General features: G+C 37.5%; 1 protein-coding gene across 1 annotated transcript in view; it reads right to left on the bottom strand.

The window, feature by feature from the left end:
• OPHN1 (oligophrenin 1) overlaps window positions 1-16,578 on the bottom strand; it is a 463,303-nt gene that overhangs the window by 70,206 nt on the left and 376,519 nt on the right. Inside the window, exons 15-17 of the mRNA XM_021679709.2 lie at window positions 7,960-8,044; window positions 2,985-3,043; window positions 1,745-1,850 (exon numbers count right to left, since the gene is read on the bottom strand). Coding sequence (XP_021535384.1) covers window positions 1,745-1,850; window positions 2,985-3,043; window positions 7,960-8,044 — 250 coding nt within the window. The remainder of the gene's footprint in view (window positions 1-1,744; window positions 1,851-2,984; window positions 3,044-7,959; window positions 8,045-16,578) is intronic.

Genomic DNA, 16,578 nt, shown 5'->3' with positions numbered 1-16,578 from the left:
AATGTAGTAGAGTATTTATTTGCCCCAAAGTCTCATCAACAAAGAATGTGGTCATGCATTAGGTTTTGCCAATAAATGGTATCTCAGTGCAGATTTAATTTGCATTTTTCTTCTTTGAGGAAATGAACAGTTTTTCATGTATTTAAGAGTATTTGTTTATCTATTTCTGTGTCTTGTGTGTTTGTGTCTTTTGCTCCTTTTGTTCTAGGCTTTTTGAGGACCAAGATTCTTGAAATAAGGCAGTAGCCAGCCTTTGGGTAGATGGAAGCAGGTGCTTCTCACTAACTGCTAGCAGGATTAGCTCAGTCCTTGGCTCCTGTCACATACTAAGAATCTTAGAAAATCAGAGCAGGAATAACTATTTCAGATTAGCTAGTTCAGTCCCCTCATATTATAGATGAATAAATGGAGGCCCAGAGAGTGGGAGGGACTTTCTTTAGTTCACACAGAAAATCAGTGGTAACGTGGAACTTGAACCCAATTTCTCTTTCCCCAGGGCAACTTCAAATTAATATGCAAATGATTTATGTGCTGATTGTTATACTTTCATTGAGATTATCACAAACAACTTTTTGGGAACAAACTGCCTCTTAATGTCCTCGATTAGCCCAAATTACAAATATTGGCAATAAATATAAAAGGAATCCTCTTGTTAATTCTGCCTATTTATCTATATTAGTGTCTATAATGCTCATTTGTTATAAAAGTATAAGAAAAACATAGAATGTCAGAGCTGCACTGAATCTTGGTGATATCTCATTATGTCACAGGGAAACCTGAGATCCAGAGATGCAGAATTTATCACAGGGGGAGACCAAGAGGGCCATTTAGCCTGGAGCCTCACCTTCACTAAGGGCTTCAAGTTTAGGTATTTGAGATCTTTTCCAAATGAGGTTAAAAACGTATGATTACTGCATTTTTGCGAGTGTGATGATAGCTTTATTTTGAAAAACAAACACATATAAAATGCATTGCAATTTTTCTAAGCTTGTTGTCTCATTTCTGTACTTTTTAATGTACCAGGAGAAGCCTCAAGAGTGACCTGCCCATGACTGTCAAGAAAGCTAGTAGCAGAACTGACACCAGAACCCAGATTTGCTGACCTGTAGTCAGAGTGCTTTCTGCTGCACCATAATGCTTTGTTAAGAGCCAGTGGCTGGCCTTTTACAAGTCAAGTAAATTCATCTTTATCCACAACATTGAACCCTCTGGCCAGAAAGCACCACCCATGCCACTTAAATGCACCATCTTGGAGCTCATCACAAAGCCTACTCTCTATAATACTGTCTTTCCTGCCTGCCATACCCAATCAAAACGTTGGCCACAATCTTCAAAATAACTCCCATTTCTTGACAATCTCCTATGTGCTATGTGTTCACTCAAATCCACAGAACAGTCCTGTGGGTGGGCAATACTATTCTCATTTTACAGATGACTAAACAGGCTAAGAGATTATACAGCTAAGTAAGTGGTACAGCTGGGATTTAAAACCAAGTTTATCTGACTGCAAAGCCTGTGTTCAGCCCATTTTATCAGGTATTACTCTTCAACTGAGATGCATGATGACTCTGGGAGGATATATACAAGGGCCAAGGCAAAATCACCTTCTTCATAGAGCACTCAGCCTGTCCAGGATGAAACAGTTGGTGGCTGGGACTTAAGGAGATGACAGTTTCTCTGCAATGCTACCCTGTGGGCCAGTCCTCTAATAGAAACTCTTCCTGAAAACCCAGAAGTTACTTACTTGACCAAGTGTCTTATAAGAAGTTCCAGCATCTCTCGGTTCTTTTCGGGTAGCTTATATACCAGGGAGTGAATAGCTCCCAGCCGGTAATCCAGGTTGTCAGACTCTAAGAGAGAACAAAGAGAAATAGTTTTGCCTTTTGGGCAATTGGATCAAGCAAACTCTCTCTCTCACATACACACACACACACGCACACACACACACAATCAGAAACACTGAGAGATGAAAAGAGACAGAGAGATAAACAGGCAAAGAGAGATCAAGAAGAAAAGACATTGAGACAGAGAGAGACAGAAAGACAAAGAGACCAAAAGAGAGATAAGACAAAAAGAGAGATAAAAACAAAGAAATAGGCCTAGAAAAATAAAAAAAAAGAAGAGAGAAAAGAAAGATGAGAATATAAGACCATCTCTGAGGAAGTCAGAGTTCTAGGTATAGCAGGTTGTTCCTAAAGTTCCACCTGTAAACTTCCACGGGAAACCCTTGCCCACCCATCTTTTTGTGGTGCTGGGAGGTATACTGCTACCTCTGGGTTTATGTGAAAATCACTGAGAGAGCTCAGAGTAAAGATCAAAGGTCTCTTGCCTCAACAAAAATTCACTATGAGGTCAAGTCTTCTCAATCTTTTTCCTGCACACCACAGAGAGCACAGAGCAGGAGAAGGGTCATGTAGAGGTAGGGAGGGATACTCATATAGTGGCCTCAGCCAAAACTTTTAATACTTTTTCAGCTGCCACGTTTTGGGGTGATTCTATATGCCGTATTTCCCATGTAATGCTCCACTTTCACCCTCAGTTTTATCATCTAGGAAATGTGATTCTAGCACTAACAGATTAGGAGTAATAATTCATAGCACAAATGAAAAGCATTTGAAAAGGCAAAGTTATGAAAAAAATCTAAAACAGCAACTATAATGGAACCATTTTGGTGCCCCCTAGTTATGTGAACCAATGCTCTTGTTCTGATTGAAGAGGCACATTCAGTCAATAAAGCCCTCACACCTGTCACATCCTCATGTTACTCAGTTGTCTCCAACCGACTCAACTTACATTGATTTATGAAAAGTAATATAACACTCGAGTTAGACAGCAAGCAAGAATACTCTCATTTGGCAGTGGACAAAAATCTATGTATATGTTTTGTTTTTTCCCCTCACTTTCTCTCATTTTTCTAGGTTTATTGCTATGAACATTATTAAGAAGCCAAGACAACACAATTAACTAGTAACATAAATACTTACTGGCAGCCGAGACCAGCTCTTTGTGAAGTCTATAGGTCATGACAGGTTCAGAAAGATTCCTGAAATTAATGAAGACTGTAAGTTCCTTTGGGGAGGGAATAGCCGGGTCTTAGATTTTCAGTTCTGTGGGCAGCAAGGCTTGTTTCTAATCCCTATAGCTTAGTGTGACTACATACATTTCTCTCTTCACCTGAAACGTTGTCAGAAGAATGCTACTTACTGGTAATTCAATAGAATACCTGCAAAAGTATAAGCCAATTAGTCCTGCAGGGTCTCTAATTAGTTCCCAAAAGTGAAAGGAGTCACAAACCAGTACTGAAAAATTCCAAAGTGGACCCACTCTGAATGCTGCTATAAAGTCCTTGCAGTTTGATAGTTCCTTAGTTTTCAAAGTGCTTTCATATCTGTCCTCCCATCTGATCCTTTCAATGATCCTGTGAGATGGAGCAGTTATTCAAATCCCAGTTTAATGGAGGAGAAAATTGAGGCCCAATAGATTTCTTTATTTAGTAAAAAAATATTGGCTGAGCACCTACAGGTACCTGACATTGTGCCAGATATTGGGGCTCCAAAGATGAGTAAGACAGACCCCAAACCTCCAAGGAACTAATAGTCTAGTTGAGAAGAGTGCCATATACAAAATTTACAATGTAAAAGGACCAGTGTGATGATAAAGAAAAGATAGGTGGTGGGTAGCTCAGAAAAAATAATTCACTTATAATAATAATAGTAAATGCTTCACTGTTCTAAGTGATTTGCATATATTTACTAATTTAATCCTCATGACAACCCTGTAAGGTAGATATTGTTATTATATCCATTTTATAAATGGGGAAACTGAAGTTCAGAAAAGTTAAATAATTCATCCAAGACCATGCACAGCCAGTAAGTGGTAGAACTAGGCAGTCTGTCCTGAGTCTATGTTCTTAATCACTATTATACTGCCTGCCACTATTATTATGTAGTAGTCCAGTTGAGAGATAATAAAGGCCTAAACAAAAATAGTGGCATCAAGGATAGAAAGAAATAATGAGGAGAATTATTTAAAAGACATTAAAGACAGAATGGGTATACTGGTGAGGGAGAAAGTCATCTGGTTTATGAGACTGGATAGAAATAAGCCTGAGGGACTTTTGGGATAGCCAAAGGGAGATGTCTATCAGGCAGATGGATGGAATGCCCTTCTAGATCTGAGAAGTAAATATGAAAATCATAAACCTGGGTGAGTGGTTAAAACCACAAGAACAGATACCACGGCTCAAGGAGAGATGGCCAACTCAGCCAACAGCTACACGGGGCCTTCCATTTATTATTTGTCCAGAATAGTGTATAAAAAAGACATGGAATTGTATTAGTTATCAGAATATAAAAATTTGAGATATTTCACAAAAGATCCATATTTTCTACCTCTATTGAAAAATGGAAAGATCTGGCTATATTGGGCCCATATGGTTACTTGTGGAAGTAAATATTATTGCTGATTATATATAACCAAAGGGATCACTATGCAAATACAGGTTCAATAGGCAATGTTTTAATATGGAAGTAGTCTGCTTCATTCATTTTCGTGTCCTGGCCCCTGTGGATATTTGAATTTTCCATCCTTCCATTATAGGAAAAAGAGAGGAGAATCCTGGAAAATATCAGGTAGAAAGTCCATAAAGGGGACTGCTAAAAATGGTCAAAAAAGGTACGAGGAAAGCCAAAAAAGCAAGTGATATATTAGAATCCAAAAGAGGAGAAAGTGTCAAGGAGGGCTCATTAACAGCTTCAAATGCTACAAAGAAATCAAGTAAAGTAAAGACTGACAATTGTACATTGTGTTTAGCACTGAGGGAGTCACTAGTGACCTTGGCAAGAGCAGCTGCAGTGGAGCAGAGGTGCTGGGAGGGAGACTGCAATGCGTTAATGAGCAAACTGGGAGGTTAAGAAGTAAAGACACTGGGACACCTGGATGGCTCAGTGGGTTAAGTGTCTGCCTTTGGCTCAGGTCATGATCCCAGGATCCTGGGATCAAGTCAAGCATCGGGCTCCTTGCACAGCAGGGAACCTGCTTCTCCCTCTGCCTGTTGCTCCCCCTGCTTGTCCGCGCACTCTCTCTCTCTCTGACAAATAAATAAATTTTAAAAATCTAAAAAAAAAAAAAAAAATTAGAGACAATGCGTGTAAATTACTTCATATACTGAAGCTTGGATAGGAAGGCATGAAGTATCTCTCTTATTAGGCAATCTCATCCAAGCTCCTACCTCCCAATTACCATATATATTTTCAATGATTCACAAATTTTTAGCTCAAGCTCAGAATTCTTCTCTGAGGTCATTCCCATATATGCAATTGCTCACTTAATATCTTGCCCTGATTTCTTCAGACACCTAAATTTGACATATCTAAAGCCCAACTGTCATCTCCCCTACATCTAGTTTTTGTCTTGTTTCTCAAATCAGTAAATATATGGCCACCATTTCGTTGTATGGGCCATAAACATGGAAGTCATTCTTTTATCTCCATCTCCCCCATTCTCATATATAAATTTACTCCCTAAATTTCTTAAATATGCTTATTTCTACCAATCTACACTGTTACTCCCTAGTTCAAGCAGAAGCATCATCTCTTTCATGGACCACAGCAATAGCCTACTAATTGGTTTCTATCTCTACCTACCTATTGATTCCCTCTAATCTGATCTCTATATGTTTTTTCAAAATGCAAATCTCATCATGTAACCTACTGCTTAAAATCTCTCAGTTTATTCCCACTCCTTTTAAAATAAATTCAGACCCCAATTCTTAAAATGTCCCATACGACCTTGCATGATGGGGCTCCTAATATCTCTCCCTCCCTCTCTATACTACAACACTCCACTTATACTGGTACATGTAGAAGAAGTCATTCTCTCTTGTGCTTCAAGGCCTTTGCGTATATAGTTCTGTCTGTCTGGAACTGCCTCCTCTCAGCTGACTCTAAGTTATAATTCAAACCTCAGTTCAAAAAACAACCAGAATAAACCAGGTCTTCCTATTATATGCCTTCATAATACCTTGCACCTTTTCTTCAGAGCACTTATTATGGTTTGTTATATTTGTATGATTATTTGTTTTTTTCTGCTCTCCTAACTGGACTATAACTTTTTTAAATTTAGAGACTACGTCTATTCACAATTGTATGCCTACTGCCTAGTACCATGCTAGACATAGACTAAATACTCAGGAAATGTTTATTGAATAATTTAGTAAATGGTAGAATGAATTTATTCATTTATGAAAAAAGACACAAGGTCAAAGAGATGTGCTTTACAGGAGCATATTTATATGCTGAGAGGAAAAAGCCAGTTGAATAAGAGAGATTAAAGATATTAGAGAGAGAAAGGATAGTTTTTAGGGTACTTTTCTGGAAATGTTGGAATAAGGGGTGAGTTAGGTATGTATAACACAGATGAAGAGTCCCTCTCTGAAAATTAGTCTAAAGTATTTGAGAAACCTAAAGGGTGTTAACTGGCTAGTGCATATTAAATGCCCGTACATTAAGTCTTAAGGACAAATCTTTCATTGGAGGTATTGCTCATTCAGGCTTTCAGGCTTGACCTTCCCATCTTTCAAAAGGGCCACACTGCTTATTATGGGATGAGTTGGGAAAGATGTAATGTGGGGAGGTACTTAACCTATATAAATCTTTGAAAAAAATTGACTGCTTTGAAAAAGGCTAGAGACATAGAATCATTTACTCTCACTATTATCACCACCAGTCTTCTAAAAGTATGCATAGTAGATTGCTCTGTCTTCACTAAAATTACCCAAGCAAATCCAAGAAGGTCATAGCCCCTGAGGGTGGGAAATGGGAAGAAGATGTTCCAATACCAGTGGCCTATATGTCAGAGATACTTAGGTTCAAATAATATGAGCTGTGAGCATGGATATTACTTAACAGGAAAGGAGGTGCCTTTCAATTTCCTCATCTGTAAAATTAGTATGATACCACTTACCTAACAGTATTATTGTAAAAAAAAAAAACCAAAAAAACCCAATGATATTATCAATGTAAACAACTAGAACACTGCTTAGTACAGAATAAACCCTCTAACAACAATACATTTCTTCTTTGGCAGATGCCAGAGAAATACTCCTGGAAAGAGCATTCATGTTTATATAAAGTTCTAAAATGATACTACAGCAGAAGGTCATTTAACAGCAATATCTGGGACCCAATTTATTTTGGATTAATGATATTGAAACATCTATCCTAAATGCCTAAAGAGTACAATAATTGAAAAAAAGACATTTAGTAAATAATGTATGGTACATACTATTGGACATAAAGAATAGTAAGAAATGAATGAGTTTAAAAAGTATATGTCCCCCCTCAAAAAAAGTATATGTCCCAAATATTTTTACATAATATAAATTTATGCCAATCAACTAAATGATATATTCATCACCACTGTGCATCACCAAATTTTGCTGATAAGGTAAATTTTGTTTTCCTATTGTTCTCAATTCACTCAGTTCTAACATTTGTATGACTGCATTTTCTTGTTCTTTTTATTTCTATTATATGGATGAAAGCATGAAATATGACGCATAACACACAAACAAATATTATGTTTGTGCAAATGCAATTTAATGTTTCAAAAGAGTTATTATTCAACAAAACATGTTAACAACCTTGAATTGTCATAAATCCTCATATTATTCATGAGTACATTGAGACATCACTCTATCTATGAACAATGGCAAAACTTCCATTACTTTAAGGAAAAGCCATTTTTCAATAATAATTCTATTATTCTGATGCCTTACTTGCCTAAATTCCCAGGTTAAAAGTTTTATAATACACATTCTTTTTTGATGGAAATCCTTTTCACTCTTTTTTTCTTTAGCAACTCCAACCTCCTGAAACTGTGACCACATAAGCTCCAATCTCCACCTAGACAAATTTCATCAAATATGAAAAACAAAGTCCCAAATTGTATCAGGCATACCTGAGGTAGAATTTCAAGGAGCTGGTGATTGTCTTAATGTCCCAATCACTATTATGAAAATCAACATCTCCTGGGCATTTAGGATCTATATGAGGAAAAAAAAAAAAAAAAGAAAAAAAAGTTAATGTTCTAAAAGTTCTTACTTTTTACCTCTTTAAAAGAAAAATAAAGTGGGTAGCCTAGGTGGCACAGTTGGTTAAGCATCAGACTCTTGGTTTCTGCTTGGGTCACGATCTCAGGGTGGTGGGATAGAGAGCCAGGTTGGGCTCCGTGCTCAGTGCAGAGTCTGCTTGAGACTCTATCTCCCTGTCTCTCTCTCTGCCCCTCCCCCCACTTTCTCTCTCTATAAAGTAAATAAAATCTTGGGGCGCCTGGGTGGCTCAGTTGGTTAAGTGACTGCCTTCAGCTCGGGTCATGATCCTGGAGTCCCGGGATCGAGTCCCGCATTGGGCTCCCTGCTCGGCAGGGAGTCTGCTTCTCCCTCTGACCCTCCCCCCTCTCATGTGCTCTCTCTCTCTCTCTCATTCTCTCTCTCAAATAAATAAAATCTAAAAAAATAAAAAATAAAAAATAAATAAAGTAAATAAAATCTTTAAAGAAGAAAAAGAAAAAGAAAATACATTACATTAAAAGATAGTCACTCTACCCAGTTTTCAAGAGATGAAAACTTTGTACAACAACCATGTCTTTGATGTCTTAAAAATTCCCTTGCATTCCATTCAGGCATGTAAGAAGCCTGGAAGTCATGTCTTCCATCCACACAAGAAAAAAAGTGTAACAAACTGAAAATCAACTCCTCTTAGATCCATCAGGGAATTGAGGTCATATAACAAACTACTGTCCTTAAAACTGAAGAGAGAGGCCTGCAGATCTGGAAAATCAAAACTTACTAGAACAGAAGCCCAGGAGCAGAAAACTCCTTGGGAACCAGTACAGGGTTAGGAAAACCTAACCTGGAATTGATTTGATAGAGGCTCAGTGTGGACAAGTTTGAGAGTTAAAAATTCTAAGGGGGCTTGGTCCTAGGGGGACCTGCACACTTTTGTGAATTTTACCTCCAGGAGCCCTATCAGGTTCTCACAGTGAAGATCTGAGAAAAATTCACTCATGTTTCTGTGCTTCTTTTTAATAAAAGAGAGGATAAGAACCATACGATCCTCTCAATAGATGCAGAAAAAGCATTTGACAAAATATAGTATCCTTTCTTGATAAAAACTCTGCAGTGTAGGGACAGAAGGATCATACCTCAATATCATAAAAACCATATAGTAAAAACCCACAGTGAATCATTCTCAATGGAGAAAAACTGAGAGCTTTTCCTCTAAAGTCAGGAACACAACAGGGATGTCCACTCTCACCACTGTTGTTCAACATAGTACTAGAAGTCCCAGCCTCAGCAATCAGACAACAAAAAGAAATAAAAGGCATCCATGGGTGCCTGGGTGGCTCAGTTGGTTGAGCGACTGCCTTCAGCTCAGGTCATGATCCTGGAGTCCCAGGATTGAGTCCCTCATCGGGCTTCCTGCTCAGTGGGGAGTCTGCTTCTCCCTCTGACCCTCGCCCCTCTCATGTGCTCTCTCTCTCTCTCTCATTCTCTCTCTCAAATAAATAAATAAAAATCTTTAAAAAAAAAGAAATAAAAGGCATCCAAATCAGCAAAGAAGAAGTCAAACTCTCACTCTTCACCAGAAATAGCCACGCTGGTGGTCCCAGCTATTTCAGACCTGGATCCTGTTATATACATAGGGAAGAGGGATGTGACCTTATAAAAGGGTAGAGACTACTTCAGCAGCTTAAAGTAAATCCATCTGTGGCCAACTGGTTCTCCCTGGATTCAAATTACATCAAGATTATTAATAACATTTATAACCCTGAAGCAATAGTTCTGTCAGCGAATCTACCCAAAGTATACATTAGAATAGACTCATCTACAAATATGTCATCACAGAAAAGGAAAAAAGTTAAATGCTAAACAATAAGGAAGTAATCTGATAAATATTGGTTCTTTTATTTACCATAATATTATAGCCATTGAAATATTTACAAAGTATTTTTAACCATATGTGAAATGCATATGTCAAGGTAATTTTGGCCATGTAAGTCTAAGTCTGTCTACACATCCTCCAGAAAACAACATGGAACCACCAGAAAAACAGGGCTACACAAAGCCATGCCCTCCACATAATAAAAACATAGAGAACACCCAAATTCCAAATCACTTGAAAGTAGGAATATAAACACTAAATCCCAGGGAGCTATCACTAATATTCCTTCTCCACAAACATTTGCAGGGAGCAAGCGAAATGCTGGGAAAAGTTCATTCATAAGAAAATAAGGGGTTTGGAGGGCTAAGATTAATCTAAAACCAGCACCAGAAAGACAAAGTCTAAACAAAGTATAAAAATACTGAAAAATAGGGTAAACCAGAGCACTTGTGGAAGAGTGTTCTAAGTGATCTTCAAAAAGAAGTCATGGAAGGTATTGCTCCTAGGAAAGGAAAGGGCAAAACATAATGGAAAGACATCAGCCAAAGGGAAGCGAAGCAAAAGAGGAAAATTTAGGAATGGGCAAATATCTACCAGGCAAAAGCAATCAATATCAGGCAAAGTAGATTTCAAGCCCAAAAGCACTAAATGAGACAAAGAACACTTTTAATGCTAAAAGCCTTACTCAAAATGAAAGCAAAACAGCTATGAGTATCTGCATATCAAATAACATGGCAACCAACTTTATAAAACAAAAATACAGAATATAAAAAGTTATCAATAGGGACTCTCAGGGGAGATGGAGGAGAAGGAGGACTCTAAACTCACCTCTCCCAAGGATACAACTAGATAACACTTACACAGTGCAAACAACCCAGAAAAGGACCCAATGACTGGCAGAATAACTAAATGTAGAGAAGAGGCCACCTTGAAGAGGGTAGGAAGGGCAAGGATTCAGTGGGAACCCAAACCCTGTGGGTCTGAATGCTGGAAGGAGGGAGCTGCAGGCTCAGAGAGGAGCAAGAAATAGACTAGCAAACTGGGGAGCCTACAAAGGGAAAAGAAATCCCCATAGAATTTGGCTTTGAAAATCAGAGGGGCAGAATTTTGCAAGTGCTTATGGCCAGCAGGACTTAAAGCCTGGAACTATAAAAATCAGCAGGCTTGGCTCTGAGAAGGCAATAGGAAGCTGAGCCCCTATCCTTAGAGACAGCACAGCAAACAGCTCATGGAGATACAGCTTGGAAGCAGCAGTTTGAAAGGCACCTGGGGCTTACAAGAGGGAGAATTAGTTACTAATCTCAGAGTTCACTTGAGGGACTTCTCCAGGAACAAAGGAGCTGGCAGGTGACATTTCCCTTCCCAGTCCAAATTCATAAATGCACAGCCACCTGTGGGAACTAGTGTAGCACCAGCACTCATTACCTAACTTGCTTACACCACAGCACATGTCCCCAGCCAGACCTCCCTCAGTCCCAGTACTATGGATCCCCTCCCCCAGAAGACACACGCAAACCTTGCCAACCCTGGATCTGTCAACCTCTCAGAGAGGATGTACACAACTTGTTAAAACTGCACCTGCTGCCCACCATGCTGTATGGAGCAGCCAGCTCCAGTCTCTGTGGCAGATGTGCATCCCCAGTGGAGGAGGGCCAGTGTGAACAGTTTATGGCACTGCACCCCCATCAGTCCACTCAAGTTTTGTGCAGTGGCCTTGGCCAGTTTCAGTCTCCACAGTGTCTGAGCATCCCCTGTGGTGGAAGACAAGTGCATCTAGTTAAAAGTGCACACTCTGACCACTACTTTCAAGAGCAATAGGTATAGCTGACTTTCCTAAAACACAGAAACAGACACAGAGAGGTAGGCAAAATGAAGAGACAGAAGAATGTATCACAAATGAAAGAACAGGGCAAAACCACTGCAAGAGACCAAAGCAAAAAGGATCTAAGTAACATTCCTGATAGAGAATTTAAAATAATGATCATAAAGATACTCGCTCAACTTAAGAGTGGAGGACATCAGTGATATCCTTAATACAGAGACCAAAAAAAAAAAAAAAAAACAATTAGAGATGAAGAGGACAATAAATGAAATTAGGAATACAATTGATGGAATAAATAGCAGGCAAGAAGATGCAGAAGAATGAATGAATGACCTAGAAGACAGAGTAATGGAAAGTAAATAAAGATGAACAAATGAGAGAAAAAAGAATTCTGCAAACTGAAAATACACTTAGGGAAATCAGTCACTCTATCAAGCATAATAACATTCACATTATAGGCATCCTAGAAGGAGAAGACAGAGAAAAGGGGGCAGGATATTTATTTCAAAAAATAATACCTGAAAACATCCCTAATCTGGGGAAGGAAAAGGATATCCAAATTCAGGAGACATAAAGATCCACCAAGACACACAGTAATCAAAATGAAAAAAGTAGTGATAAAGAAAAAAAAATTAAATCAGCAAGAGAAAAGAAGACAGTTATATAAAAAGGTAACTGCATAAGGCCATGAACAAATTTTTCAACAGAAACTTTACAAGCCAGAAGAGAGTGGCATGATATATTCAAAGTGTTAAAAGGGAAAAATCTATAGCCAAGAATACCCTATCCAGCAAGGCTATCATTCAAAGTAGAAGGAGAGGTAGAGTTTCTTAGACAAAAACTAAAGGAGTTTTTGACTACTGACCCAGCCCTACAAGAAATATTAAAAGGGACTCTTTGAGTGGAAAGGAAAGATGAAAAGTGAGAGTATTAAAGAAGGAAACACAAAAGCAGTAAAAATAAGTAATTCTGTAAAAAAAATAAGTAAAGGGAGTCACAAAATAAAAGGATGTAAAATATAACAACATATACCTAAAATGGGGGGGGGGGGAGAGTGATGAGTAAAGAAGATTTGAAATGTAAGCAACCATCAACTAAATATAGACTGCTATAGGCAGAAGATGTTATATACAAACCTAATGGTAACCACGAATCAAAACCATTAGTAGATATGCAAAGAATAAAGAGAAAGAAATCCAAGTTTATCACTAAAGAAAACCAAGAAACCATGAAAGACATAGTAGCAATACTTCTATGAGACAAAATAGACTTTAAAACAAAATCTATAAAAAGAGACAATGAAGGAAACTATATAATAATAAAGGGGAAAATCCAACAGGAAGATATAACCGTTTTAAGTATTTATGCACCCAACATAGGACCACCCACATACATAAAACAGTTAATGATAAACCTAAAGGAACTAATCAATAGTAATACAGTAATTGCAGGGGAATTTAAAACCCAATTACATCAATGGAGAGATCAGCCAAACTGTTTGGCTTAAGGAAGGAAATAGTGGCTTTGAATGACACACTGGACCAGATGGACTTAACAGATATATTCAGAACATTCCTTCCTAAAACGGCAGAATACACATTCTTTTCAAGTGCACATGAAACATTCTCCAGAATAGATCAAATATTAGCTCACAAAACAGACCTCAACAAATATAAAATGACCGAAATCATGCCATGCACCTTTTCTGATCACGTTATGAAACTAGAAGTCAACAAGAAAATTTAGGAAAGACCACAAATACATAGAGGTTAAACAACATGCTACTAAACAATGAATGGGTCAACCAGGAAATCAAAGAAGAAATAAAAAAAATACATGGAAAAAATGAAATTGAAAACACAGTGGTCCAAAACCTTTTGGATGCAGAAAAGCAATACAGGTCTACCTCAAGAGACAAGAAAAATCTCAAATAAACAACTCCATTACACCTAAGGGAGCTAGGAAAAGAAAAACAAAACCCCAAACCAGCAGAAAGAAAGAAACTATAAAGATTATAGAAGAAATAAATGATACAGAAACTAAAAAAACAACAGAACTTATCAATGAATCAGGAGCCGATTCTGTGAAAAGATACATAAAATTCATAAACCTCTGGCTAGACTCATCAAAAGAGAGAGAGAGAGAATGAAAGGACCAAAATAAATAAAATTACATAGAAGGGAGGAGAAATAACATCCAAAACCACAGAAATACAATCGTAAGAAATTATTATGAAAAACTCTATTCCAACGAATTGAAAAACATACAGGAAATGGATAAATTCCTAGAAACACTTAACCACCAAAAGTGAAGCAAGAAGAAATAGAAAATTGAACAGACTGATACCAGTAAGGAGATCAAATCATTAATAAAAAAAAAAAACTCCTGGGGGCGCCTGGGTGGCTCAGTCGTTAAGCGCCTGCCTTCGGCTCGGGTCATGATCCCAGGGTTCTGGGATCGAGCCCCGCATCGGGCTCCCTGCTCCGCGGGAAGCCTGCTTCTCCCTCTCCCGCTCCCCCTGCTTGTGTTCCCTCTCTCGCTGTGTCTCTCTCTGTCAAATAAATAAATAGAAAATCTTTAAAAAAAAACAAAACAAAACTCCTGACAAACAAAAGTCCAGGACCAGATTGCATTACAGTTGAATTCTACCAAACATTTAAAGAAGAGTTAATACCTATTCTTCTCAAACTATTCCAAAATATAGAAGAGGAAAGAAAACTTCCAAATTCATTCTATGAGGCCAGCATTACCCTGATGCAAAAACCTGAATAAAGACAAAAACAAAAAAGAGAACTATAGGCCAATATCTTTGATGAACACAGATGGAAAATTCCTCAACAAGATACTACCAAAAAGAATCCAACAATACATTAAAAAAATCATTCGCCACGATCAAGTGGGATTTATTCCCAGAACGCAAGGGTGATTCAATATTTGCAAATCAATCAACATGATGCATCACATCAATAAGAAAAAGGATAAAACCATATAATCATTTCAATAGATGCAGAAAAAGCATTTGACAAAGTACAGCATACATTCATGATAAAAACCCTCAACAAAGTAGGTTTAGAGGGAACATGCCTCAACATAAAAAAGGGCATATATGAAAAACCCACAGCAAACATCACACTCAATGGAGAAAAACTGAGAGCTATTCCCCCTAAGGTCAGAAAGAAGACAAGGATGTCCACTCTCACCACTTATATTCAACATAGTACTGGAAGTCCTAGCAACAGCAACCAGACAACACAAAGAAACAAAATGCATCCGAATTAGTAAGGAAGATGTAAAACTTTCATTATTTGCAGATGACATGATACTTTCTATAGAAATCCCTACAGACCCACCAAAAAACTACTAGAAGTGATAAATGAATTCAGTAAAGTCACAGGATACAAAATCAATGTGCAGAAATGTATAGCATTTCTATACACTGACAATGAAGCAGCAGAAAGAGAAATTTAGAAAAAAATCTCATTTACAATTGCACCAAAAATAATAAGATCCCTAGGGTTAAACCTAACCAAAGAGGTCAAAGACCTATACTCTGAAAACTATAAAACACTGGTGAAAGAAACTGAAGATGACACAAAGAAATGGAAAGACATTCCATGTTCATAGACTGGAAGAACAAATATTGTTAAAATATCTATACTACCCAAAGCAATCTACACATTCAAAGCAATCCCTGTCAAAATGCCAACAGCACTGTTCACAGAGCCAGTACAAAAATCCTAAAATTTATATGGAACCAGAAAAGACCTTTAATAGCCAAAACAATCTTGAAAAATAATAGCAAAGCTGGAGGCATCATAATTCCAGACTTCAAGTTATATTACAAAGCTGTACTAGTAAAAACATTATGGTACTGACACAAAAATAGATGCATAGATCAATGTAATAGAATAGATAACCCAGAAACAAACCCACAATTATATGGTCAATTAATCTTCAACAAAGGAGGAAAGAATATCTAATGGGAAAAAGACAGTCTGTTTCACAAATTGTATCGGGAGAACTGGATAGCTACATGCAAAAGAATGAAACTGGACCACTTTCTTCCAATATACACAAAAATAAAGTCAAAATGGATGAAAGACCCAAATGTGAGACCTGAAACCATAAAAATACTAGAAGACAGCACAGGCAGTAATCTCTCTGTATTAATATTTTTCCTAAATATGTCTCCTGAGTCAAGGGAAATAAAAGCAAAAATAAACTATTGGGATTACAACAAAATAAAAAGCTTCTGCACAGCAAAGGAAACAATCAACAAATCTAAAAGCAACCTATGGCATTGAAGAAGATATTTGCAAATGACATATCTGATAAAGGGTTAATATCCAAAATATATACAGAACTTATAAAACTCAACATGCAAAAAACAAATAATCCAATTAGAAATGGGCAGAAAATATGAACAGACATTTCTCCAACAAAGGCATAGAGATGACCAACAGAAAGATGCTCAACATCATTCAACATCAGGGAAATTTAAATCAAAAGTACAATGAGATATCACTTCACACCTGTCAGAATATTAAAAAAAAAGAAAAGAAAAGAAAACCAAGAAGTAACAGGTGTTGGCAAGAATATGGTGAAAATGGAACACTCTTGTCTTTTTGGTGGGAAAGCAAACTGGTGTAGCCACTCTTGAAAACAGTATGGATGTCCCTCAAAAAATTTAAAATGGGACTAGGTATTATGAGGTATTTACCCCCCCAAAAAACAAAAGCACTACTTCAAAAGGATACATGCACCCTTAGGTTTATAGCATTAATTACAATAGCCAAATTATGGAATCTGCCC

This window comes from Neomonachus schauinslandi, chromosome X, assembly GCF_002201575.2.
Source record: "Neomonachus schauinslandi chromosome X, ASM220157v2, whole genome shotgun sequence".
In the NCBI taxonomy this organism is placed as follows: Eukaryota; Metazoa; Chordata; class Mammalia; order Carnivora; family Phocidae; genus Neomonachus; species Neomonachus schauinslandi.
This window is presented reverse-complemented; position numbering and strand designations above follow the sequence as displayed.